The sequence below is a fragment of the Amia ocellicauda genome, chromosome 21 (genome assembly GCF_036373705.1).
Source record: "Amia ocellicauda isolate fAmiCal2 chromosome 21, fAmiCal2.hap1, whole genome shotgun sequence".
NCBI lineage: Eukaryota > Metazoa > Chordata > Actinopteri > Amiiformes > Amiidae > Amia > Amia ocellicauda.
This window is the reverse complement of record NC_089870.1, coordinates 11,336,572-11,362,645: the sequence shown is the minus strand read 5'-3', so window position 1 is coordinate 11,362,645 and position 26,074 is coordinate 11,336,572. Positions and strand designations below refer to the sequence as shown.

General features: G+C 39.0%; 2 protein-coding genes across 5 annotated transcripts in view; one reads left to right on the top strand and one right to left on the bottom strand.

Annotated features, from left to right (window-relative positions):
* zfyve26 (zinc finger, FYVE domain containing 26) overlaps window positions 1–5,969 on the top strand; it is a 30,075-nt gene extending 24,106 nt beyond the window's left edge. For all 3 annotated transcript variants that reach the window (XM_066694811.1, XM_066694809.1, XM_066694810.1), the window contains exons 39-42: window positions 169–228; window positions 847–1,029; window positions 1,310–1,360; window positions 1,694–5,969. In XM_066694811.1, the coding sequence (XP_066550908.1) occupies window positions 169–228; window positions 847–1,029; window positions 1,310–1,360; window positions 1,694–1,906 (507 nt within the window). In that variant the 3' untranslated portion in view covers window positions 1,907–5,969. The remainder of the gene's footprint in view (window positions 1–168; window positions 229–846; window positions 1,030–1,309; window positions 1,361–1,693) is intronic.
* rdh12 (retinol dehydrogenase 12) lies at window positions 5,144–25,893 on the bottom strand. Of its 2 annotated transcripts, none has more exons than XM_066694812.1 (7): window positions 25,597–25,891; window positions 10,470–10,588; window positions 10,108–10,263; window positions 8,838–8,942; window positions 8,444–8,653; window positions 7,961–8,150; window positions 5,144–6,204 (listed from the first exon to the last, which is right to left on the bottom strand). In XM_066694812.1, exons 1-7 carry the CDS (start codon window positions 25,662–25,664, stop codon window positions 6,102–6,104), a joined length of 951 nt encoding a protein of 316 aa, XP_066550909.1. In that variant the 5' UTR covers window positions 25,665–25,891; the 3' UTR covers window positions 5,144–6,101. The 2 variants fall into 2 exon arrangements, with proteins under 2 accessions (XP_066550909.1, XP_066550910.1); XM_066694813.1 differs by having other exon boundaries at window positions 5,383–6,204; window positions 7,961–8,144; window positions 25,597–25,893.
* Window positions 25,894–26,074: the final 181 nt, after the last annotated feature.

Below are 26,074 nucleotides of genomic sequence, written 5' to 3'. Positions count from 1 at the left end.
GGGGACAAATGCAAGTTAATACATTGTAGTTCATAGTAGAAATAGTAGTTCAGGGTATGTTAGGTCTAGTTTGAAAGGAGAGGGTACTTAAATGTGAACATACATTAAAAGTACTGTAAAAGACTGACAATAGATGTGTTTTTTATTCTGTAACAATGTACTTTTCAGGTCATGCTTGGTGGAAAGAACATTGAAGAGGGATTTGGAATTGCTTTCAGAGTTATACAGGTAATAATAAGTAGACAGGCCCGTACCTGAATAATACTTTTTGTTTAAATTCCTAAGAGACATTTTAAAATGCTGTACTATACTATAAAATAGAAATAATATCTACAAATAAATAAAACGATAAAGGAATGAATGCAAGATGCTTTTGCTTTCCTCTTATGGGAAATGTCCTCAGATTTTCTCTTTCACATGTGGTGTGTATGAAGAACACTTCCATCATTTCAAGTGTACTCAGTTTCTATCACTCCTTTCTATCATACGTGTCTGCAAAAGTACTGAGGACAAATGAACATCCCATATAATAATACATAATTAAACAAATTTTATGTATGTTAAAATAAAACGTCCCACTTATTTTTGTTTGGTTCCTAAGTCAATTTAGTTTTTTTTGGGCAATGCTTAGAGCCTTTGAAGATACCTATACAGACATTCAACAAAATTAGGGGGAGATCTTAAACAGAGCAGCATGTTACTGTGAAGTGAGTGAGGAAATTCCACCACTTGAGATGGTCTCAATTAGTTGTCAGGCATTATTAAGCAATTTGCTTTCCCACATGCTGATGTAATATCAGTCACCACAAAATTGCCTTTCCTCAGTTCTCTTTTCATTGTCTGTAGGACTTTCTGCTGGATGCAGCGGCAGTATACAACAAGGCAGCAAAGCGGCTGGTCAAGCAACGGCAGTTCAAGGAGATCCGGCAGCTGCTGAAGTGTGTGAGCGAGTCTGGAGCCGCCACCAAGAACGACTGCGACAGCATCATCCTGAGCTGCGTGGCCGCCGCTGACAAGGGGCCTGCTGACGTGAGACCCTCTCTTACTCTCTCTACCTGTGGACAGAGCACATTGTGGGGAGGAGTGGACATACAGATGCAAAAGAGTCTTGCCAATTTTAATAGTTTTGCTACTGATTTCCCTTTCTAACCATCTAACTGAATTAGTCTTTAGCTGATTAAGATAGGAATGTCTGTAGCATTACTTTATAGAATGAGCAGTGGGTTTGTTTCAGACTGCATATTTAATCATTAATAGCTAAACTGTGTTAAATAGATCATAATGTGTGTTTCTTTATTTTTCCACAAAGGTAAAGGAACTTGACAGTTTGATTTTGGAAACAAAAAGCACAGACAACAAGGTAAGAAGGTGCCGCACGGAATGTAGTCCCCCATCAAGCACACAATTAATTTCAGTAAATTCAGTAACAAATGGTGTTTATCCAAGAAGCCAAAAAATAGTCTAATTTTTTATGCACACTTGAAACAACATATGATGGCCTATAAACCAGTAATTTCTAAAACTACAGCAGCTGTTCCTTAACGTTAAGTATGTAACAGAATATTAATAGTGTGTTATTAGTCTGTTTTTTCTGTAGATGCATTACAATTAAAAATTATATATTATTAATAGACTGCCGGGGGGTTGCTGAACGGCTGAGCTTAGTGTGTGCTGTCTTGCTGGTTCCCCCCAGATCAAGGCCTATCTGCTGTGCAGTAAGCTGCGCTCGGCCTACCTGCTGGCAGTGAAGCTGGAACTGCCCCGTGCCTCGCAGCTGGTGCAGGAGGTCCTCCAGGCAGCGGAAAGTGCCGGAGACATGGTCATGCGGGACATCTGCCGGCAGTGGCTCTCTGAACATCAAGCCAAAGCCACACCGCGACAAAGCCGAGCAGGTACTCACAGATAACCCTGCAGCCCAGAGTCACTGCAGCCAACACAAGCAATATGACCCAAGACCCAAGGACCCTTTCCTCGCTCTTGCCAACACCAGATGTGTAAATGTAATGGGAGATTACTGAGATTATTGAGATTACTGAAATAGACCTTGAATATCAGACACACAAATGCTGCCTTTGTTTATAAACTGGTTGTGGTGTAACTGAGAGTGTTGTTTTTTCCTACCTCACTGTAAGGGATTCTTCCGAATGCATCTGAATGAAGTGCTTCATTTTCTGAGCTCAAGCCAAGTAGCAATGCACTATGTGTAGCAGCTTTTTGTTTCAGTTTCAAACAAATTGGTTTACTTTTTCTTTTCAATTGACAAATATATCTGCATAGTAGCAATCGGCAATGCAGTGTGTATCCATATCTTTAAGGGCTTTTGTTGAGGCAAAATATTGAGATTATTTGTTATTTGTGATGACTTTGCTTGATTTATGTAATTTATATGATTTATCCATCCCTCTCTCTAATAAGGCCAGAAATAATTAATAAAAACAAGCTCAAACATTTTGCTACCAGAATTCTCTACTTTACCAGCTGTTATTTCATAACACACAACAGAAATAGTATTTAGCTGCCTATTGTTATTGTTATTGCCTGTTATCTGGAAAGACCCTTTAACAAAACTGATTAAAACATTAAAAATAAAAAATGCATAGAGTATAGGGTAATCAACTTTCTGTGCTTCATTCACTGCAGAATTGTATGAAGAATCTATTTTTTATTCAAGGATTAAAAAAAAGAGTAATGGGGGCTTTTTTAAAAAGAAAAATACAGAATTTGCCAGAATTAAAATGCATGCCACTATTCATGGGTTTATAAGAAAGCTGAGGTGTAGCTAATCTTATACTTTTTGTTTAAATCATGTCATTCTGTCAGTCCTTTTATATACTGATGTGTTGTTGTTTTCAAATGTACAAAAAAAAAAGTGTTTTTTGGTCAGCATTCTTCCTCCCTGTATTAAATGTGTATAATACTGTATAGAAACTTAGCTATGCCATACTGCACAATATTATTTGTAATTATGCCTTGCCTTCATTTCCAAATATCACTTTAATTTTCTGCAACTACAGCTGGAAGATTTGGGACATCCTATTTGTATAGGAAGTTGTTGTCACACACATTCAAATCGGCAGCACCCACTAAGACAGTGTTGATTCTGTAACATCCCAGTGTGATGGTCACAGAGGTAAACCAAAAAACAATTCCTGTGATTACCGCCAAATGAAATAATAACCTTGAACATTTGTAATCCTTGGCTTAACAACACGCATTTATTTATCTTCTTGTTGAAATCGAAAGGAAATTATTATTATTTTTTTTTTTTTTGCACAGTACCTTAAAGGGATAAATACAAAATAATTTGCCTTGAAGCTCAAACTGACAGGGTTGGGGTCAATTCCAGTTATTCCATTCCAATTCTGTTTGTAATTCCTTTTTCAATTCAGTTCCTATTATGTCGATAGTAAAAAGAATTGGAATTGGAATTTGGACTGGGTGTGAATAAGGGAATTGGACCTTGAATTGGTTGTAGCCTGTCTTTTGGAATACATTTACCTCCTAAGGGGGATGCTAAAGGCCTAATTTGGGACATTATCTGCTTTTCATTGTGAGACATTGTTTGGGGAAAAAAATCAGAAAAAAGGGAAATGCTATTTAGGCCATTGAGGGCTATACACAGTGTGTGTATCTCAGTGCAGAACATCTAGTATAATTACTTGTACAAACTTTTTTTATTTTTGTATTAATTGATATATACACTATGTAACAAAAAGGTAATAGGCGGCAGAAAAACTATAAAAAACAGCCATTCACGGTGTATTGGGTGAAGGCCTACACTTGCCTTTAATGACCGTCATCCTTTTGATGAATGCGATTCCCCCAGCAGTATAGTTATTAGTGACGCAAGAGAAGTTGATGTCTGATTTGCCATTTCAGTTTATAACAGAGCTGCTCTACAGGAATACTGCCAGATCACTTACACTGTGAGGTGGGGTTACATGTCTGTAGCTGTTATTTGACCTTGTGAACAATTGTTTTTTTGTATTTTTATACTCACAATGTTTTCTGTAGCAGTTTGTGTTCAATTACGAATAGTCAAGTGTCTATTACTAAATGTATCTAACTAAATATGTGCAATTAAAAGTAGAAAATGTAAAGGAATGCATAGTTAGCCATTGACCAGAATGTACATAAGTAAGTTTAAAAATAATTATCCTGCTTATATTGAATATTTTATATAATTTGGTTCTGCATAAAATAGAGTTGAGTGGTTGGTTTAAAGTCTCTGCTCAGTTTCCAGGATGTGGACTACAGCCTGGGAATAGAGGTTCAAATCAGATCCCAGAGTGTGCTTGTATATTCTTGTCTATGATTAGCATACTGGGGATCACAGTGATTTATTGCAAATTGGGATTAAATGAAAGCAAGAAAAAGTAATGTGTAAAAAGTGTATCATGAATGGTTAAGAAACTGCACTATAGACATCTCATTATTATTCAGCAGAATCATCTCTCTCTCTTTGTAGGTTATTATTTCATGTATTGTGTGTAACTGTTGCACAGGTGTCCACAGGTCAAAAGGCATGACACAAGCCTCCAGAACAATGATTTCAGGGTTCACTTTTTCAGCTACTAGTTGAAAGCCAGGTATATGGTTACATCAGATTTAGTTTTTTCATGCTGTCACTTCTGTGTAGATAGACAACACTTTTCACGTTTTAAACATATAGACGAGGGGCAATCGAGCCTGCCTTTGATGCAACTTTGTATGCTACTTCCCAGTTATTTGTAAAACAGAAAGTAAAACTTGGCTGTTATCTTACTACAGGATAACTTTAATGAATATGTATTAATATGGAGCACCATTTACCACTGCAAAGACTTGTTTTCTTTTTCTTTTTCAAGCCTTTTTGTTCATCCTACGGTTGTCTGGTTTATGCGAAGGAGATCTAATGGCGATGTTTTCTAGATCAGTAAATGCACTGTAAGATAAGCACTTTACCTCTGTGTAGAAACCTGCATTTCACTTGCGTTCTGAATTCACAGTAACGAGTTGCCCTAATCACAGTAAACATATTGTACTGTTAAATACATTTTGTTTTACATTTATGTGCCCCCAATAATAATAGCTTCGTTGTGATCACAATTCTATTTTTTGGAATGGTTTTGTGTGTAATGGAAAAAAAAATACTTAATACTAGTTTGTTGTTAATTTCATTTATTGTATGATTTTTTTTATTAACCAACAAATGAGATTTCAATTAAAGACAACTTTATTAACTGGATCATTTGATTCCTAATTTGTATGTATTATACAAGTAATTGATAATTACAGTCAGCTCTCATTATACCACCTGGTAAAAACCATGGGCAATACTGGCAATATAGTGGGGGGTGGTGTTATAGAGAGGGTATTTATTAAAAAAACTTCTACACGATGTTTGCAATAAATTCAAGGGTTTTATTTTAAGTATGACGCTTATTCCCAGGATATTTTAATAAAGATGCAGATTTTACAAAACTTCAAAAAGTATTTAAGGCATTTTACAGTAGGCTACACTAGTAGGCCCAACTATAGTACAGTCATTGTGTACAGTATTTAAACGTATATAGTATTTAACGCCGTTTATATTTTTCCTCAATGCAACATCACTTACTTTGCAAGCCTACATTCAGACAAATCTATAGTACTCAATTTAGGCAGAACCTGCACATTACAAACCTGGCACTGTAAATTTCTTCTTTTGTCCTTTTGGGTTTTGCAAGCTTTTCACATGAAACCAATCAACCTGAGATTTTAGATGGGTCAAATGCTATATATCTTCAGGAACACAGCCATCACTTTTCAAAAAAAGCTAAACAGTGTATGCAAAGCTTGACAAGTCTCTAGCAGGAATGTATTTAATTGGTGCTATAATGAGGTAGGCATAGATTTAATATTGGTAGACATTTGTTCAGAAAGAACAGCAGGTGGTAAACGCAGTGTGTGGTATAGCATGTATAATTCAATAAAAAAAAATTATGGACTATGCTTGTTCCCCTTTAATGTTGTGAATGTTGTATAATGTTAAGTGTTTTAAATGCATTGTATTTTTCTGAAAGCCATTTGGACCACTGAAGTACAAAGTGTTTCACTCCTGGGAGAGGGGGTGGCACACATCACTCCCACTGGATTCCCAGCAGGTCACAGCTGACATCCCAGAGCCGCTTTGCCACTTCCTCATTGCGCCCCTGTGGCGCCACAAAAGCAGGACTGCAATCACTGTGAGTGAAAAAAGTGGTTAACTGTAATATACGGATTCATGTGACATACACTCACCTAAAGGATTATTAGGAACACCATACTAATACTGTGTTTGACCCCCTTTCGCCTTCAGAACTGCCTTCATTCTACGTGGCATTGATTCAACAAGGTGCTGAAAGCATTCTTTAGAAATGTTGGCCCATATTGATAGGATAGCATCTTGCAGTTGATGGAGATTTGTGGGATGCACATCCAGGGCACGAAGCTCCCGTTCCACCACATCCCAAAGATGCTCTATTGGGTTGAGATCTGGTGACTGTGGGGGCCAGTTTAGTACAGTGAACTCACTGTCATATTCAAGAAACCAATTTGAAATGATTCGACCTTTGTGACATGGTGCATTATCCTGCTGGAAGTAGCCATCAGAGGATGGGTACATGGTGGTCATAAAGGGATGGACATGGTCAGAAACAATGCTCAGGTAGGCCGTGGCATTTAAACGATGCCCAATTGGCACTAAGGGGCCTAAAGTGTGCCAAGAAAACATCCCCCACACCATTACACCACCACCAGCAGCCTGCACAGTGGTAACAAGGCATGATGGATCCATGTTCTCATTCTGTTTACGCCAAATTCTGACTCTACCATCTGAATGTCTCAACAGAAATCGAGACTCATCAGACCAGGCAACATTTTTCCAGTCTTCAACTGTCCAATTTTGGTGAGCTTGTGCAAATTGTAGCCTCTTTTTCCTATTTGTAGTGGAGATGAGTGGTACCCGGTGGGGTCTTCTGCTGTTGTAGCCCATCTGCCTCAAGGTTGTACGTGTTGTGGCTTCACAAATGCTTTGCTGCATACCTCGGTTGTAACGAGTGGTTATTTCAGTCAAAGTTGCTCTTCTATCAGCTTGAATCAGTCGGCCCATTCTCCTCTGACCTCTAGCATCAACAAGGCATTTTCGCCCACAGGACTGCCGCATACTGGATGTTTTTCCCTTTTCACACCATTCTTTGTAAACCCTAGAAATGGTTGTGCGTGAAAATCCCAGTAACTGAGCAGATTGTGAAATACTCAGACCGGCCCGTCTGGCACCAACAACCATGCCACGCTCAAAATTGCTTAAATCACCTTTCTTTCCCATTCAAACATTCAGTTTGGAGTTCAGGAGATTGTCTTGACCAGGACCACACCCCTAAATGCATTGAAGCAACTGCCATGTGATTGGTTGGTTAGATAATTGCATTAATGAGAAATTGAACAGGTGTTCCTAATAATCCTTTAGGTGAGTGTATATGCATGTGTACATTTTGTAACATGGTGCTAGGAGGGGCACAAAATGGCCGACTTGGAATGCACTACTTTGCCCAGAAGCCCTGGGGTGATGAATTGGCACTGTCGAGCACCTGACCCACAGAGCTTCCATGATTGGCCAGTGCCTGCATAAAAGCAGGATGCAGACACGCCCTTGTTGTGGGGAAGCAGGAGTGGGCTACTACCAAGAGTGAGAGTGAAGACCGAGAAACAATCTGGTGCTTTTGTGGAAATTATTTTCAAGAAAAATGAAGGATGTGCTGGAAAAATAGAATAGCTGTCAAGGAAAATAAAATGGTTTTATTGCAGAAGAAAAGTGTAAAACTAAGTTCAATTGGGCATGTGTAGGTAAGCTGTTAAGTTGGTGTTGAAAGAGCTACTTTAATGTTAGCAAAATGAGGTAATGTATAAAGCTATATTACTGAGTACCTGTTTGCTTTAGACTAGGATTCACCTTCCTCACCTGAAATGCTTTCCGGTGACCGACTCCAGCTCCTCTGCCACGGCACAGTACACCGAGGTCTGCGCTCCTTCCCTGGGAGTCTTGATGAAGAAGGAGAAGAGCCGGAACACCAGAGCCATCATGGTGGAGTGCCTGACCAGTTCAGAGCGCACGGAGCCGGGGTGCACAGAGTTCACCGTCACGCCTGACCCTGCACAACAGCAGAGCACACTGGGATACAGCACTAACACTGCAGTGTTGAAATAATACCACACAATCATAACCAAAGACAGAATCAAGTTTAAAATCTGATCTGATATCAGATTCTAAATTCTTTGATTGCATATGTATTTTTGCTGGGTGCTTCTATCATCTAATCAAAGCCAAGACACCTTTGCAAAGAGGGTTTACTAAGCAGAGAGTACTAGACACGTATGATAGCGAGAGTGCTCCTCTTAACACAGCAGGGGTCTGTTACCAAGTCACCCGTCTCAGATCCAGTACCTTGCAGCCGCTTGGCCAGTTCTCTGGTAAACATGACATTGGCCAGCTTGCTCTGGCAGTAGGCCAGACCACTGTCGTAGCTCCGCTCACTCTGAAGATCATCGAATTTGATTCGGCCCATGTTGTGCGCCAGAGAGGACACGATGATGATGCGAGAGGGTGCGCTTTGCTTGAGGCGCTCCATCAGCAGGTGAGTCAAGAGAAAATGACCTGTGCGGGACATGATCTAAAAAATAAATCTCTATGAATAATATACTGTAATATTTACAGTTGGCCAATAAAAGGTTAATCTTTAGGTCTTCATCCAATCTATAGTTTTTGGTCTAATTTTTGTACTGAAATTCTTACGGAGTGTGAGTGTTTGTGAGCTGGGATGCCTCACTGTCAGACTCACCCAGGTGGTTGACTCCAAACTGCATCTCAAAGCCATCAGCAGTTTTTGAATATGGGCACATCATCACCCCAGCATTGTTTATCAGAATATGGAGCTGTTTCTCATCTGGAAAAATGAATAATGCTGGTATTAGAAAACTTTTTCACTCTTTCAATTATCACATTTATGTATGTTCTTGGAGCCATTCATTACTTCTATTCCAAGCATCATCCTATGCTTCATCATCTGCTGATTCTGTAGCATTTTTGTGTTAAATAACCAGGTTTCACAGGCATAAGTGAGCAGTGGAAAATGTATTAATCAAATACCACTTAAACGGAACAAACGGCTGCTATTCTCCTTCACAAGAAAGGGGACAAAAGATTTGTTGAACTATAGGCCCATTAGTCTACTTATTTTATACAAAGTATTTACAAAGATATTAACACATCGCCTTCAAGACATTCTGGACTTCACTCAGCCAAGAGAAGAAGCAGGATTTAGAAGTGGATGTAACACAATGGATCATATACAAGTTCGATGAGATTTTATTGGAAAAATGCAAAGAATATGATAGTCCTCTGTGCCTGGGCTTTGTTAATTACAATATAGCATTTGATTCAATATATACAAACTCGGCAAAAGCAATTCCACATCAACAATCCGACTCCACCAAGATACTGACAAGATCAAGATCTGCAAAGGAGTGTGTGTCTAGGAGAGACAATCTCTCCAAACCTCTTCACAGCAACTGCTGAAGAAGTGTTCAAGAATTTGTCATATTGCAAAAACACGTGAAGACCAGCAGCTTCAAATTCAAGAACTCTTAGATGCCAGCAAGACAACTGAACTTCAAATGAAATCTTAGAAAAGTAGATCAGTGGATACTTGAAAAAGTCAAAAGTTATGTCTACAAATCAGTGCATATACGGATATATTATGAAAGAAATAATAAAAAAGTAAAAATAGGATGGAGTGCATTTGGAAGAAACAGCATGCTGTTGAAAGGAAATGACCTGAGTTTGCCTGAAGAAACAAATAAATACAAATAAATACAAATAGATAGTGAATAAACTGCACAGCAAAATGTGAACAGGTAAGACAACTTTTAAACAAATCCCTTATTTCATGTTCACTGAAAGTTGTTGTTTGACCATTTGACTATTCAAGCTGTTGTAGTTGATGCAGGTAGTAAATGGCCATCAAGTGGATATGCTTTAACATTATTTAAAGTATAAAATGAGTTACCTGCCTGATCCATCCATTTGTATAACCAGAATGATTCCCATACCTTTCAGGAAGCCCTCGACAAAGGACTTTATGGACCGAGTGTTAGCCAGGTCTAGATCCTTCACCACAACCTGCTGGTTTCCTGTTTCAGAGCGGATCTCTGCCGCTGTGGCCTCTCCTCGCGCCACGTCTCGACAGGCAATGACCACTCGAGCGCCTGCAACAGTAAGCCAGAACAAAAAATCTATTGTATGGATCTTATAGTTGCTACAAAAAAATGCAAATATTATTCTTCCTGCTAGGTGATCTGAAATTACTACAAAGAACATCAAAATACAGAATACTGCCTGCTTTATGGACATTCCCGGTCACCTGGCTCACTTGTTAAGCATTACACTGAACACAAACAAAAATGCCATTTACCCCGTGACGCAAGGTCTCTCGCTGTCTCCTTCCCTATCCCAGTGTTCGCTCCAGTGATGACCACAGTCCTTCCATCGAGACGAGCATTTGACTTACATACTCCACCTGCGGCATATTTCCTGAAAAAAAAAAAATTGGCTTCAGGTCTCATGTATGTATATAGTATCACAGGGCTGCAAATATGGGATCACAATATTACATTCATTGACAATCAGCAAAGATTAAAAAACTAAAACTAAAACAAGGAAAATATGGACAATGGGTCAATTGTAGACCTGAATTATGTTCCAAGGTTTTGAAAAATATAACAATGCCTTTTTATTATCTTTAAGGCAACCAGAAATGAAACTGAATAAAAAAATGTTTTAATCAAAACTTTGTTACATTTTTTGTCCATTTGAAAGGACATCATTTTAAAAAAACAATACCAACATCATATAGCACTATAGTTACTGTACAGTGTGAGGTCAATAGACTGCACTATAGTTACTGTACAGTGTGAGGTCATTAGACTGCACTATAGTTTCTGTACAGTGTGAGGTCATTAGACTGCAGAATAGTTACGGTACAGTGTGTGGACATTAGACTGCAGAATAGTTACGGTACAGTGTGTGGACATTAGACTGCACTATAGTTACTGTACAGTGTGAGGTCATTAGACTGCACTATAGTTACTGTAGAGTGTGAGATCATTAAACTGCACTATAGTTACTGTACAGTGGGAGGTCATTAGACTGCAGAATAGTTACGGTACAGTGTGTGGACATTAGACTACACTATTGTTACTGTTCAGTGTGAGGTCATTAGACTGCAGAATAGTTACGGTACAGTGTGTGGACATTAGACTGCACTATAGTTACTGTACAGTGTGAGATCATTAGACTGCACTATAGTTACTGTACAGTGTGAGGTCAATAGATTGCAGAATAGTTACTGCACAGTGTGAGGTCATTAGACTGCAGACATTACTGCACAGTGTGAGGTCATTAGACTGCACTATAGTTACTGTACAGTGTGAGGTCATTAGACTGCACTATACTTACTGTACAGTGTGAGGTCATTAGACTGCACTATAGTTACTGTACAGTGTGAGATCATTAGACTGCACTATAGTTACTGTACAGTGTGAGGTCAATAGACTACACTATAGTTACTGCACAGTGTGAGATCATTAGATTGCAGAATAGTTACTGCACAGTGTGAGGTCATTAGACTGCAGACATTACTGCACAGTGTGACGACATTAGACTGCACTATACTTACTGTACAGTGTGAGGTCATTAGACTGCACTATAGTTACTGTACAGTGTGAGATCATTAGACTGCACTATAGTTACTGTACAGTGTGACGTCAATAGACTGCACTATAGTTACTGTACACTGTGAGATCATTAGACTGCACTATAGTTACTGCACAGTGTGAGGTCATTAGACTGCACTATAGTTACTGTACAGTGTGAGGTCATTAGACTGCACTATAGTTACTGTACAGTGTGAGGTCATTAGACTGCACTATAGTTACTGTACAGTGTGAGGTCATTAGACTGCACTATAGTTACTGTACAGTGTGAGATCATTAGACTGCACTATAGTTACTGTAGAGTGTGAGATCATTAGACTGCAGGATAGTTATATGTACAGTGTGAGGTCATTAGACTGCACTATAGTTACTGTACAATGTGAGGTCAATAGACTGCACTATAGTTACTGTACAGTGTGAGGTCATTAGACTGCACTATAGTTACTGTACAGTGTGAGGTCATTAGACTGCACTATAGTTACTGTACAGTGTGAGGTCATTAGACTGCAGAATAGTTACGGTTCAGTGTGTGGACATTAGACTGCACTATAGTTACGGTACAGTGTGAGGTCATTAGACTGCACTATAGTTACTGTACAGTGTGAGATCATTAGACTGCACTATAGTTACTGTACAGTGTGAGGTCATTAGACTGCAGAATAGTTACGGTACAGTGTGTGGACATTAGACTGCACTATAGTTACTCAACAGTGTGAGGTCATTAGACTGCACTATAGTTACTCAACAGTGTGAGGTCATTAGACTGCACTATAGTTACTCAACAGTGTGAGGTCATTAGACTGCACTATAGTTACTGTAGAGTGTGAGGTCATTAGACTGCACTATAGTTACTGTACAGTGTGAGGTCATTAGATTGCAGACATTACTGCACAGTGTGACGACATTAGACTGCACTATACTTACTGTACAGTGTGAGGTCATTAGTCTGCACTATAGTTACTGTACAGTGTGAGATGATTAGACTGCACTATAGTTACTGTACAGTGTGAGGTCAATAGACTGCACTATAGTTACTGCACAGTGTGAGGTCATTAGACTGCACTATAGTTACTGTACAGTGTGAGGTCATTAGACTGCACTATAGTTACTGCACAGTGTGAGGTCATTAGACTGCACTATAGTTACTGTAGAGTGTGAGATCATTAGACTGCACTATAGTTACTGCACAGTGTGAGGTCATTAGACTGCACTATAGTTACTGTAGAGTGTGAGATCATTAGACTGCACTATAGTTACTGTAGAGTGTGAGATCATTAGACTGCACTATAGTTACTGTACAGTGTGAGATCATTAGACTGCAGACATTACTGCACTATAGTTACTGTACAGTGTGAGATCATTAGACTGCACTATAGTTACTCAACAGTGTGAGGTCATTAGACTGCACTATAGTTACTCAACAGTGTGAGGTCATTAGACTGCACTATAGTTACTGTAGAGTGTGAGGTCATTAGACTGCACTATAGTTACTGTACAGTGTGAGGTCATTAAACTGCACTATAGTTACTGTACAGTGTGAGATCATTAGATTGCAGAATAGTTACTGCACAGTGTGAGGTCATTAGACTGCAGACATTACTGCACAGTGTGACGACATTAGACTGCACTATACTTACTGTACAGTGTGAGGTCAATAGACTGCACTATAGTTACTGTACAGTGTGAGGTCATTAGTCTGCACTATAGTTACTGTACAGTGTGAGGTCATTAGACTGCACTATAGTTACTGTACAGTGTGAGGTCATTAGACTGCAGGATAGTTACTGTACAGTGTGAGGTCATTAGACTGCAGAATAGTTACGGTACAGTGAGGACATTAGACTGCACTATAGTTACTGTACAGTGTGAGATCATTAGACTGCAGGATAGTTACTGTACAGTGTGAGGTCATTAGACTGCACTATAGTTACTGTACAGTGTGAGATCATTAGACTGCAGGATAGTTACTGTACAGTGTGAGGTCATTAGACTGCAAAATAGTTACTGCAGTGTGAGGTCATTAGATTGCAGAATATTTACTGTACAGTGTGAGGTAATTAAAGTGCACTATAGTTACTGTACAGTGTGAGGTCATTAGACTGCACTATAGTTACTGTACAGTGTGAGGTCATTAGACTGCAGAATAGTTACTGTACAGTGTGAGGTCATTAGTCTGCACTATAGTTACTCAATAGTGTGAGGTCATTAGACTGCAGGATAGTTACTGTACAGTGTGAGGTCATTAGACTGCAGGATAGTTACTGTACAGTGTTAGGTCATTAGACTGAAGTATACTTACGGTACAGTGTGAGGTCAGACTGCACTATAGTTACTGTACAGTGTGAGGTCATTAGACTGCACTATAGTTACTGTACAGTGTGAGGTCATTAGACTGCAGGATAGTTACTGTACAGTGTGAGGTCATTAGACTGCAGAATAGTTACGGTACAGTGTGAGGTCAGACTGCACTATAGTTACTGTACAGTGTGAGGTCATTAGACTGCAGAGTAGTTACTGTACAGTGTGAGGTCATTAGTCTGCACTATAGTTACTCAACAGTGTGAGGTCATTAGACTGCAGGATAGTTACTGTACAGTGTGAGGTCAATAGACTGCACTATAGTTACTGTACAGTGTGAGGTCATTAGACTGTACTATAGTTACTGTACAGTGTGAGGTCATTAGACTGCAGAATAGTTACGGTACAGTGTGTGGACATTAGACTGCACTATAGTTACTGTACAGTGTGAGGTCATTAGACTGCACTATAGTTACTGTAGAGTGTGAGATCATTAAACTGCACTATAGTTACTGTACAGTGGGAGGTCATTAGACTGCAGAATAGTTACGGTACAGTGTGTGGACATTAGACTGCACTATTGTTACTGTTCAGTGTGAGGTCATTAGACTGCAGAATAGTTACGGTACAGTGTGTGGACATTAGACTGCACTATAGTTACTGTACAGTGTGAGATCATTAGACTGCACTATAGTTACTGTACAGTGTGAGGTCAATAGATTGCAGAATAGTTACTGCACAGTGTGAGGTCATTAGACTGCAGACATTACTGCACAGTGTGAGGTCATTAGACTGCACTATAGTTACTGTACAGTGTGAGGTCATTAGACTGCACTATACTTACTGTACAGTGTGAGGTCATTAGACTGCACTATAGTTACTGTACAGTGTGACATCATTAGACTGCACTATAGTTACTGTACAGTGTGAGGTCAATAGACTGCACTATAGTTACTGCACAGTGTGAGATCATTAGATTGCAGAATAGTTACTGCACAGTGTGAGGTCATTAGACTGCAGACATTACTGCACAGTGTGACGACATTAGACTGCACTATACTTACTGTACAGTGTGAGGTCAATAGACTGCACTATAGTTACTGTACAGTGTGAGGTCATTAGTCTGCACTATAGTTACTGTAGAGTGTGAGATCATTAGACTGCACTATAGTTACTGTACAGTGTGAGGTCATTAGTCTGCACTATAGTTACTGTAGAGTGTGAGATCATTAGACTGCACTATAGTTACTGTACAGTGTGAGGACATTAGACTGCACTATAGTTACTGTAGAGTGTGAGATCATTAGACTGCACTATAGTTACTGTAGAGTGTGAGATCATTAGCCTGCACTATAGTTACTGTACAGTGTGAGATCATTAAACTGCACTATAGTTACTGTACAGTGTGAGGTCATTAGACTGCAGAATAGTTACGGTACAGTGTGTGGACATTAGACTGCAGAATAGTTACGGTACAGTGTGTGGACATTAGACTGCACTATAGTTACTGTACAGTGTGAGGTCATTAGACTGCACTATAGTTACTGTAGAGTGTGAGATCATTAAACTGCACTATAGTTACTGTACAGTGGGAGGTCATTAGACTGCAGAATAGTTACGGTACAGTGTGTGGACATTAGACTGCACTATTGTTACTGTTCAGTGTGAGGTCATTAGACTGCAGAATAGTTACGGTACAGTGTGTGGACATTAGACTGCACTATAGTTACTGTACAGTGTGAGATCATTAGACTGCACTATAGTTACTGTACAGTGTGAGGTCAATAGATTGCAGAATAGTTACTGCACAGTGTGAGGTCATTAGACTGCAGACATTACTGCACAGTGTGAGGTCATTAGACTGCACTATAGTTACTGTACAGTGTGAGGTCATTAGACTGCACTATACTTACTGTACAGTGTGAGGTCATTAGACTGCACTATAGTTACTGTACAGTGTGACATCATTAGACTGCACTATAGTTACTGTACAGTGTGAGGTCAATAGACTGCACTATAGTTACTGCACAGTGTGAGATCATTAGATTGCAGAATAGTTACTGCACAGTGTGAGGTCATTAGACTGCAGACATTACTGCACAGTGTGACGACATTAGACTGCACTATACTTACTGTACAGTGTGAGGTCAATAGACTGCACTATAGTTACTGTACAGTGTGAGGTCATTAGTCTGCACTATAGTTACTGTAGAGTGTGAGATCATTAGACTGCACTATAGTTACTGTACAGTGTGAGGTCATTAGTCTGCACTATAGTTACTGTAGAGTGTGAGATCATTAGACTGCACTATAGTTACTGTACAGTGTGAGGACATTAGACTGCACTATAGTTACTGTAGAGTGTGAGATCATTAGACTGCAGTATAGTTACTGTAGAGTGTGAGATCATTAGCCTGCACTATAGTTACTGTACAGTGTGAGATCGTTAAACTGCACTATAGTTACTGTACAGTGTGAGGTCAATAGACTGCACTATAGTTACTGTACAGTGTGAGGTCATTAGACTGCACTATAGTTACTGTAGAGTGTGAGGTCATTAGACTGCACTATAGTTACTATAGAGTGTGAGATCATTAGACTGCACTATAGTTACTGTACAGTGTGAGGTCAATAGACTGCACTATAGTTACTGTACAGTGTGAGGTCATTAGTCTGCACTATAGTTACTGTACAGTGTGAGGTCATTAGACTGCACTATAGTTACTGTACAGTGTGAGGTCATTAGACTGCAGGATAGTTACTGTACAGTGTGAGGTCATTAGACTGCAGAATAGTTACGGTACAGTGAGAGATCATTAGACTGCAGGATAGTTACTGTACAGTGTGAGGTCATTAGACTGCAAAATAGTTACTGCAGTGTGAGGTCATTAGATTGCAGAATATTTACTGTACAGTGTGAGGTAATTAAAGTGCACTATAGTTACTGTACAGTGTGAGGTCATTAGACTGCACTATAGTTACTGTACAGTGTGAGGTCATTAGACTGCAGAATAGTTACTGTACAGTGTGAGGTCATTAGTCTGCACTATAGTTACTCAACAGTGTGAGGTCATTAGACTGCAGGATAGTTACTGTACAGTGTGAGGTCATTAGACTGCAGGATAGTTACTGTACAGTGTGAGGTCATTAGACTGAAGTATACTTACGGTACAGTGTGAGGTCAGACTGCACTATAGTTACTGTACAGTGTGAGGTCATTAGACTGCACTATAGTTACTGTACAGTGTGAGGTCATTAGACTGCAGGATAGTTACTGTACAGTGTGAGGTCAATAGACTGCACTATAGTTACTGTACAGTGTGAGGTCATTAGACTGTACTATAGTTACTGTACAGTGTGAGGTCATTAGACTGCAGAATAGTTACGGTACAGTGTGTGGACATTAGACTGCAGAATAGTTACGGTACAGTGTGTGGACATTAGACTGCACTATAGTTACTGTACAGTGTGAGGTCATTAGACTGCACTATAGTTACTGTAGAGTGTGAGATCATTAAACTGCACTATAGTTACTGTACAGTGGGAGGTCATTAGACTGCAGAATAGTTACGGTACAGTGTGTGGACATTAGACTGCACTATAGTTACTGTACAGTGTGAGATCATTAGACTGCACTATAGTTACTGTACAGTGTGAGGTCAATAGATTGCAGAATAGTTACTGCACAGTGTGAGGTCATTAGACTGCAGACATTACTGCACAGTGTGAGGTCATTAGACTGCACTATAGTTACTGTACAGTGTGAGGTCATTAGACTGCACTATACTTACTGTACAGTGTGAGGTCATTAGACTGCACTATAGTTACTGTACAGTGTGACATCATTAGACTGCACTATAGTTACTGTACAGTGTGAGGTCAATAGACTGCACTATAGTTACTGCACAGTGTGAGATCATTAGATTGCAGAATAGTTACTGCACAGTGTGAGGTCATTAGACTGCAGACATTACTGTACAGTGTGACGACATTAGACTGCACTATACTTACTGTACAGTGTGAGGTCATTAGACTGCACTATAGTTACTGTACAGTGTGAGATCATTAGACTGCACTATAGATACTGTACAGTGTGAGGTCAATAGACTGCACTATAGTTACTGTACACTGTGAGATCATTAGACTGCACTATAGTTACTGCACAGTGTGAGGTCATTAGACTGCACTATAGTTACTGTACAGTGTGAGGTCATTAGACTGCACTATAGTTACTGTACAGTGTGAGATCATTAGACTGCACTATAGTTACTGTAGAGTGTGAGATCATTAGACTGCAGGATAGTTACTGTACAGTGTGAGGTCATTAGACTGCACTATAGTTACTGTACAATGTGAGGTCAATAGACTGCACTATAGTTACTGTACAGTGTGAGGTCATTAGACTGCACTATAGTTACTGTACAGTGTGAGGTCATTAGACTGCACTATAGTTACTGTACAGTGTGAGGTCATTAGACTGCACTATAGTTACTGTACAGTGTGAGGTCATTAGACTGCAGAATAGTTACGGTACAGTGTGTGGACATTAGACTGCACTATAGTTACGGTACAGTGTGAGGTCATTAGACTGCACTATAGTTACTGTACAGTGTGAGATCATTAGACTGCACTATAGTTACTGTACAGTGTGAGGTCATTAGACTGCAGAATAGTTACGGTACAGTGTGTGGACATTAGACTGCACTATAGTTACTCAACAGTGTGAGGTCATTAGACTGCACTATAGTTACTCAACAGTGTGAGGTCATTAGACTGCACTATAGTTACTCAACAGTGTGAGGTCATTAGACTGCACTATAGTTACTGTAGAGTGTGAGGTCATTAGACTGCACTATAGTTACTGTACAGTGTGAGGTCATTAGATTGCAGACATTACTGCACAGTGTGACGACATTAGACTGCACTATACTTACTGTACAGTGTGAGGTCATTAGACTGCACTATAGTTACTGTACAGTGTGAGATGATTAGACTGCACTATAGTTACTGTACAGTGTGAGGTCATTAGACTGCACTATAGTTACTGTACAGTGTGAGGTCATTAGACTGCACTATAGTTACTGCACAGTGTGAGGTCATTAGACTGCACTATAGTTACTGTAGAGTGTGAGATCATTAGACTGCACTATAGTTACTGCACAGTGTGAGGTCATTAGACTGCACTATAGTTACTGTAGAGTGTGAGATCATTAGACTGCACTATAGTTACTGTAGAGTGTGAGGTCATTAGACTGCACTATAGTTACTGTACAGTGTGAGGTCATTAAACTGCACTATAGTTACTGTACAGTGTGAGATCATTAGATTGCAGAATAGTTACTGCACAGTGTGAGGTCATTAGACTGCAGACATTACTGCACAGTGTGAGGTCATTAGACTGCAGGATAGTTACTGCACAGTGTGACGACATTAGACTGCACTATACTTACTGTACAGTGTGAGGTCAATAGACTGCACTATAGTTACTGTACAGTGTGAGGTCATTAGTCTGCACTATAGTTACTGTAGAGTGTGAGATCATTAGACTGCACTATAGTTACTGTACAGTGTGAGGTCATTAGTCTGCACTATAGTTACTGTAGAGTGTGAGATCATTAGACTGCACTATAGTTACTGTACAGTGTGAGGACATTAGACTGCACTATAGTTACTGTAGAGTGTGAGATCATTAGACTGCACTATAGTTACTGTAGAGTGTGAGATCATTAGCCTGCACTATAGTTACTGTACAGTGTGAGATCATTAAACTGCACTATAGTTACTGTACAGTGTGAGGTCAATAGACTGCACTATAGTTACTGTACAGTGTGAGGTCATTAGACTGCACTATAGTTACTGTAGAGTGTGAGATCATTAGACTGCACTATAGTTACTGTACAGTGTGAGGTCAATAGACTGCACTATAGTTACTGTACAGTGTGAGGTCATTAGTCTGCACTATAGTTACTGTACAGTGTGAGGTCATTAGACTGCACTATAGTTACTGTACAGTGTGAGGTCATTAGACTGCAGGATAGTTACTGTACAGTGTGAGGTCATTAGACTGCAGAATAGTTACTGTACAGTGTGAGGTCATTAGTCTGCACTATAGTTACTCAATAGTGTGAGGTCATTAGACTGCAGAATAGTTACGGTACAGTGTGAGGTCAGACTGCTCTATAGTTACTGTACAGTGTGAGGTCATTAGACTGCAGAGTAGTTACTGTACAGTGTGAGGTCATTAGTCTGCACTATAGTTACTCAACAGTGTGAGGTCATTAGACTGCAGGATAGTTACTGTACAGTGTGAGGTCATTAGACTGCACTATAGTTATTGTAGAGTGTGAGGTCATTAGACTGCAGAATAGTTACTGTACAGTGTGAGGTCATTAGTCTGCACTATAGTTACTCAACAGTGTGAGGTCATTACACTGCAGGATAGTTACTGTACAGTGTGAGGTCATTAGACTGCAGGATAGTTACTGTACAGTGTGAGGTCATTAGACTGCAGAATAGTTACGGTACAGTGAGGACATTAGACTGCACTATAGTTACTGTACAGTGTGAGGTCAATAGACTGCACTATAGTTACTGTACAGTGTGAGGTCATTAGACTGCACTATAGTTACTGTAGAGTGTGAGATCATTAGACTGCACTATAGTTACTGTACAGTGTGAGGTCAATAGACTGCACTATAGTTACTGTACAGTGTGAGGTCATTAGTCTGCACTATAGTTACTGTACAGTGTGAGGTCATTAGACTGCACTATAGTTACTGTACAGTGTGAGGTCATTAGACTGCAGGATAGTTACTGTACAGTGTGAGGTCATTAGACTGCAGAATAGTTACGGTACAGTGAGGACATTAGACTGCACTATAGTTACTGTACAGTGTGAGATCATTAGACTGCAGGATAGTTACTGTACAGTGTGAGGTCATTAGACTGCACTATAGTTACTGTACAGTGTGAGATCATTAGACTGCAGGATAGTTACTGTACAGTGTGAGGTCATTAGACTGCAAAATAGTTACTGCAGTGTGAGGTCATTAGATTGCAGAATATTTACTGTACAGTGTGAGGTAATTAAAGTGCACTATAGTTACTGTACAGTGTGAGGTCATTAGACTGCACTATAGTTACTGTACAGTGTGAGGTCATTAGACTGCAGAATAGTTACTGTACAGTGTGAGGTCATTAGTCTGCACTATAGTTACTCAATAGTGTGAGGTCATTAGACTGCAGGATAGTTACTGTACAGTGTGAGGTCATTAGACTGCAGGATAGTTACTGTACAGTGTGAGGTCATTAGACTGCAGAATAGTTACGGTACAGTGTGAGGTCAGACTGCACTATAGTTACTGTACAGTGTGAGGTCATTAGACTGCACTATAGTTACTGTACAGTGTGAGGTCATTAGACTGCAGAATAGTTACTGTACAGTGTGAGGTCATTAGTCTGCACTATAGTTACTCAATAGTGTGAGGTCATTAGACTGCAGAATAGTTACGGTACAGTGTGAGGTCAGACTGCTCTATAGTTACTGTACAGTGTGAGGTCATTAGACTGCAGAGTAGTTACTGTACAGTGTGAGGTCATTAGTCTGCACTATAGTTACTCAACAGTGTGAGGTCATTAGACTGCAGGATAGTTACTGTACAGTGTGAGGTCATTAGACTGCACTATAGTTATTGTAGAGTGTGAGGTCATTAGACTGCAGAATAGTTACTGTACAGTGTGAGGTCATTAGTCTGCACTATAGTTACTCAACAGTGTGAGGTCATTACACTGCAGGATAGTTACTGTACAGTGTGAGGTCATTAGACTGCAGGATAGTTACTGTACAGTGTGAGGTCATTAGACTGCAGAATAGTTACGGTACAGTGAGGACATTAGACTGCACTATAGTTACTGTACAGTGTGAGGTCAATAGACTGCACTATAGTTACTGTACAGTGTGAGGTCATTAGACTGCACTATAGATACTGTACAGTGTGAGATCATTAGACTGCAGGATAGTTACTGTACAGTGTGAGGTCATTAGACTGCAAAATAGTTACTGCAGTGTGAGGTCATTAGATTGCAGAATATTTACTGTACAGTGTGAGGTAATTAAAGTACACTATAGTTACTGTACAGTGTGAGGTCATTAGACTGCACTATAGTTACTGTACAGTGTGAGGTCATTAGACTGCAGAATAGTTACTGTACAGTGTGAGGTCATTAGTCTGCACTATAGTTACTCAATAGTGTGAGGTCATTAGACTGCAGGATAGTTACTGTACAGTGTGAGGTCATTAGACTGCAGGATAGTTACTGTACAGTGTGAGGTCATTAGACTGCAGAATAGTTACGGTACAGTGTGAGGTCAGACTGCACTATAGTTACTGTACAGTGTGAGGTCATTAGACTGCACTATAGTTACTGTACAGTGTGAGGTCATTAGACTGCAGAATAGTTACTGTACAGTGTGAGGTCATTAGTCTGCACTATAGTTACTCAATAGTGTGAGGTCATTAGACTGCAGGATAGTTACTGTACAGTGTGAGGTCATTAGACTGCAGGATAGTTACTGTACAGTGTGAGGTCATTAGACTGCAGAATAGTTACGGTACAGTGTGAGGTCAGACTGCACTATAGTTACTGTACAGTGTGAGGTCATTAGACTGCAGAGTAGTTACTGTACAGTGTGAGGTCATTAGTCTGCACTATAGTTACTCAACAGTGTGAGGTCATTAGACTGCAGGATAGTTACTGTACAGTGTGAGGTCATTAGACTGCACTATAGTTATTGTAGAGTGTGAGGTCATTAGACTGCAGAATAGTTACTGTACAGTGTGAGGTCATTAGTCTGCACTATAGTTACTCAACAGTGTGAGGTCATTACACTGCAGGATAGTTACTGTACAGTGTGAGGTCATTAGACTGCAGGGTAGTTACTGTACAGTGTGAGGTCATTAGACTGCAGGATAGTTACTGTACAGTGTGAGGTAATTAAAGTGCACTATAGTTACTGTACAGTGTGAGGTCATTAGACTGCAGAATAGTTACTGCACAGTGTGAGGTCATTAGACTGCAGAATAGTTACGGTACAGTGTGAGGACATTAGACTGCACTATAGTTACTCAACAGTGTGAGGTCATTAGACTGCAGTATAGTTACTGTACAGTGTGAGGTCATTAGACTGCAGAAGTTACTGCACAGTGTGAGGTCATTAGACTGCAGAATAGTTACGGTACAGTGTGAGGTCATTAGACTGCACTATAGTTACTGTACTGTGTGAGGTCATTAGACTGCAGAATAGTTACTGTACAGTGTGAGGTCATTAGACTGCAGAATAGTTACTGTACAGTGTGAGGTAATTAAAGTGCACTATAGTTACTGCACAGTGTGAGGTCATTAGACTGCAGAATAGTTACTGCACAGTGTGTGGTCATTAGACTGCACTATAGTTACTCAACAGTGTGTGGTCATTAGACTGCACTATATTTACAGTGTTAATGTATTGTGAGATTATTAGACTGTACTATAGTTATTGTACAGTGTGAGGTTATTGTATTCCTTACTATTTTATTAATATTTATTATTTTATTTTATAGTTATTATCAACTCATTTTCTTGTTCTGATGTACTTTGTTTATAGTAGTAATTAAGGTAAATGAGGTAATTCATCAGTACTGGAGAACTTAGTGCAATAACAATGTTTCCATCCTACTGTCCGTTGTAATGGACAGCAATATTTTTATCAAATCTATTAAATCTTGCAACCAATATCTATAAATGTGAATAAAATATGCACAAATGTTCTTTACTTTGCAGTGTGGGGTGGAGTCCTGCCATACTTCTATTCAATGAGGTGTATTTTTTTCAAATTACAACAAGATGACTATACTGCCATTTGATTGGTTGTTGAACAGCCAATCACTTTAGGATATAAGGGGTGTTAAGCTCATAACACACTGCTTTCAAATAGTCAGAGGGATGCCCTTTCTTGTCATCTCCTCTTCACAATCTCTGTCACTACCACCATATGACCACCAGAGGAGTCCTGCCACACAGGTGCTTTCAATTACAATAAGAGGATGTCACCTCTGCTGTCATTCTCCCTCCACTGTCTCCAACTCCACCTGTGCAAAAAGATAGTGTGTTTCGTGCTTTAAACCCTGACTGAAACAGGACTGTTGGACAGGCTGAATCAGCTTTGGATTCTTCTTCACTCATTAGTACAAAAGAGTTAAAGATGATAGTAATGCAGATGAAATCTTCAGCATACCCTGGTGAAGCCTTCAAAATCAAATAATACAATTTAACTAATTAAGTTTTGATTAAGTTTAGGCTTATTTCAAATGTTCCTATTTTTAGCCAAGGTTCTTGAAAAGGTAGTATTTAACAAATAATTGTTTTTTATAGGTAGAAATACTATATTGGAAAAGTTTCAATCTGGGTTTATATCTAACCATAGCACAGAGTCTGCTTTGGTCCAAGTGGCAATTGATTTACTTATTTGTGAAGATTCAAATGCTATTCTGCATTCCATACTGTGGACCATGAAATGTTAATTCATCGCCTCAAAGAATAGATAGGCTTGTCTGGAACTGTTCTGGATTAACTTAGAACATACCTCCTCAATAGACAGTATTTTGTTTCCTTGGGAAAATGAAATAATGACAATTATTGTCTTATCAACATGTTGTCTATTACTGAACTGAAAACAGAAATTCAAAATACATAACCATTACTTATTTAATGGGAAAATAAAAAAATAAGTATAGTCATTAATTATTATTTTTCATAATAAGAAATGAGGAATCACCACTTATTTCTTGGACAAAGGGGATAAGGAATGATAACCATTACTTGCTTTTCAAAAACCAACAATCAGTAAACATTACTTATTTTGCTGAAAAACAAGAAATAAGTAGGCTATCCATTTCTTTTTTAAAAACACGGCCAAATATAAAAATATGTAGGCTAATCATTACTTTCGAAAAAAACGAAATATGGCATTGGTGAGCTAACAATTACTTTTTAAAAAAAATACAATTTTAATAACCATTATTTTGTTTTAATAAGGAATCAACTTTACAGAGGTAGTAAACCTATAGTAATTGTAGTTTTTTTTAATCAAGCAGTCCCAGGATAAAACCGGACATGCTATTAATTAGGGAAATAAATAAAATACATAAGTGTATTTAGCGAAATATTCTTGCATTAAAGTACTTTATTGTTAACTTAATTTTCAAATGGCACTGTAATACCAGTAAATACATGCACTGCACATTTTAAGCTCATTTCATTAGAACATGCTGCCTGCATGCCAGAACAAGTTGACATGAAGTCAGAAAATACTCTACTGCAGTCTTAACTGAACTGAATTATTGTAACCACACAGGGTTTTACCTCAATAAAGTATTTATTTCGTCTTAAATCGTTTGTAATCGATAATCGTTAATCACACGATGATACAGGAAAAAATTAAACTTGCGTAAGACTGAATTCTGCTACATCAAAATACGACAGTGTACATACCTGATGTAAGGCTTTAACACACAGAAAATAATAATAGAAGCCCCGACACCTCCAATTAATATGATCATGATGTCCTTTACAAAAATCGCTTATCTTCTGCTCTTTGCACTGTCAGTTCAAACCCTGAATACTGTGCTTTGCGGACCAAATGTTTATAGAAGAGAATTGTGGGTGACGTAGTTTTTGTTGGTTGCAGGATAAAAAATACATTCAAACAAATACAAATGTGTTGCTGTTCATTTTTTTCTTTCTATCAATGATGAACTTGCAAACTAAATTACAAGCGTTCAATCATGTGATTAAACCCACCACTCGGGACTGAGTTGTGTGTAACAAGCACTACATTACCCATAATTCATTGGTGTTGAAGCTTACTACGTAGAAGCCTTTTTTAAAATAATTTAATCTTTCATTTAGTTAAAAATTAAGCATTTGTGTGTACAACTATTATTGTGATGTTTATATTGATAATATTCTT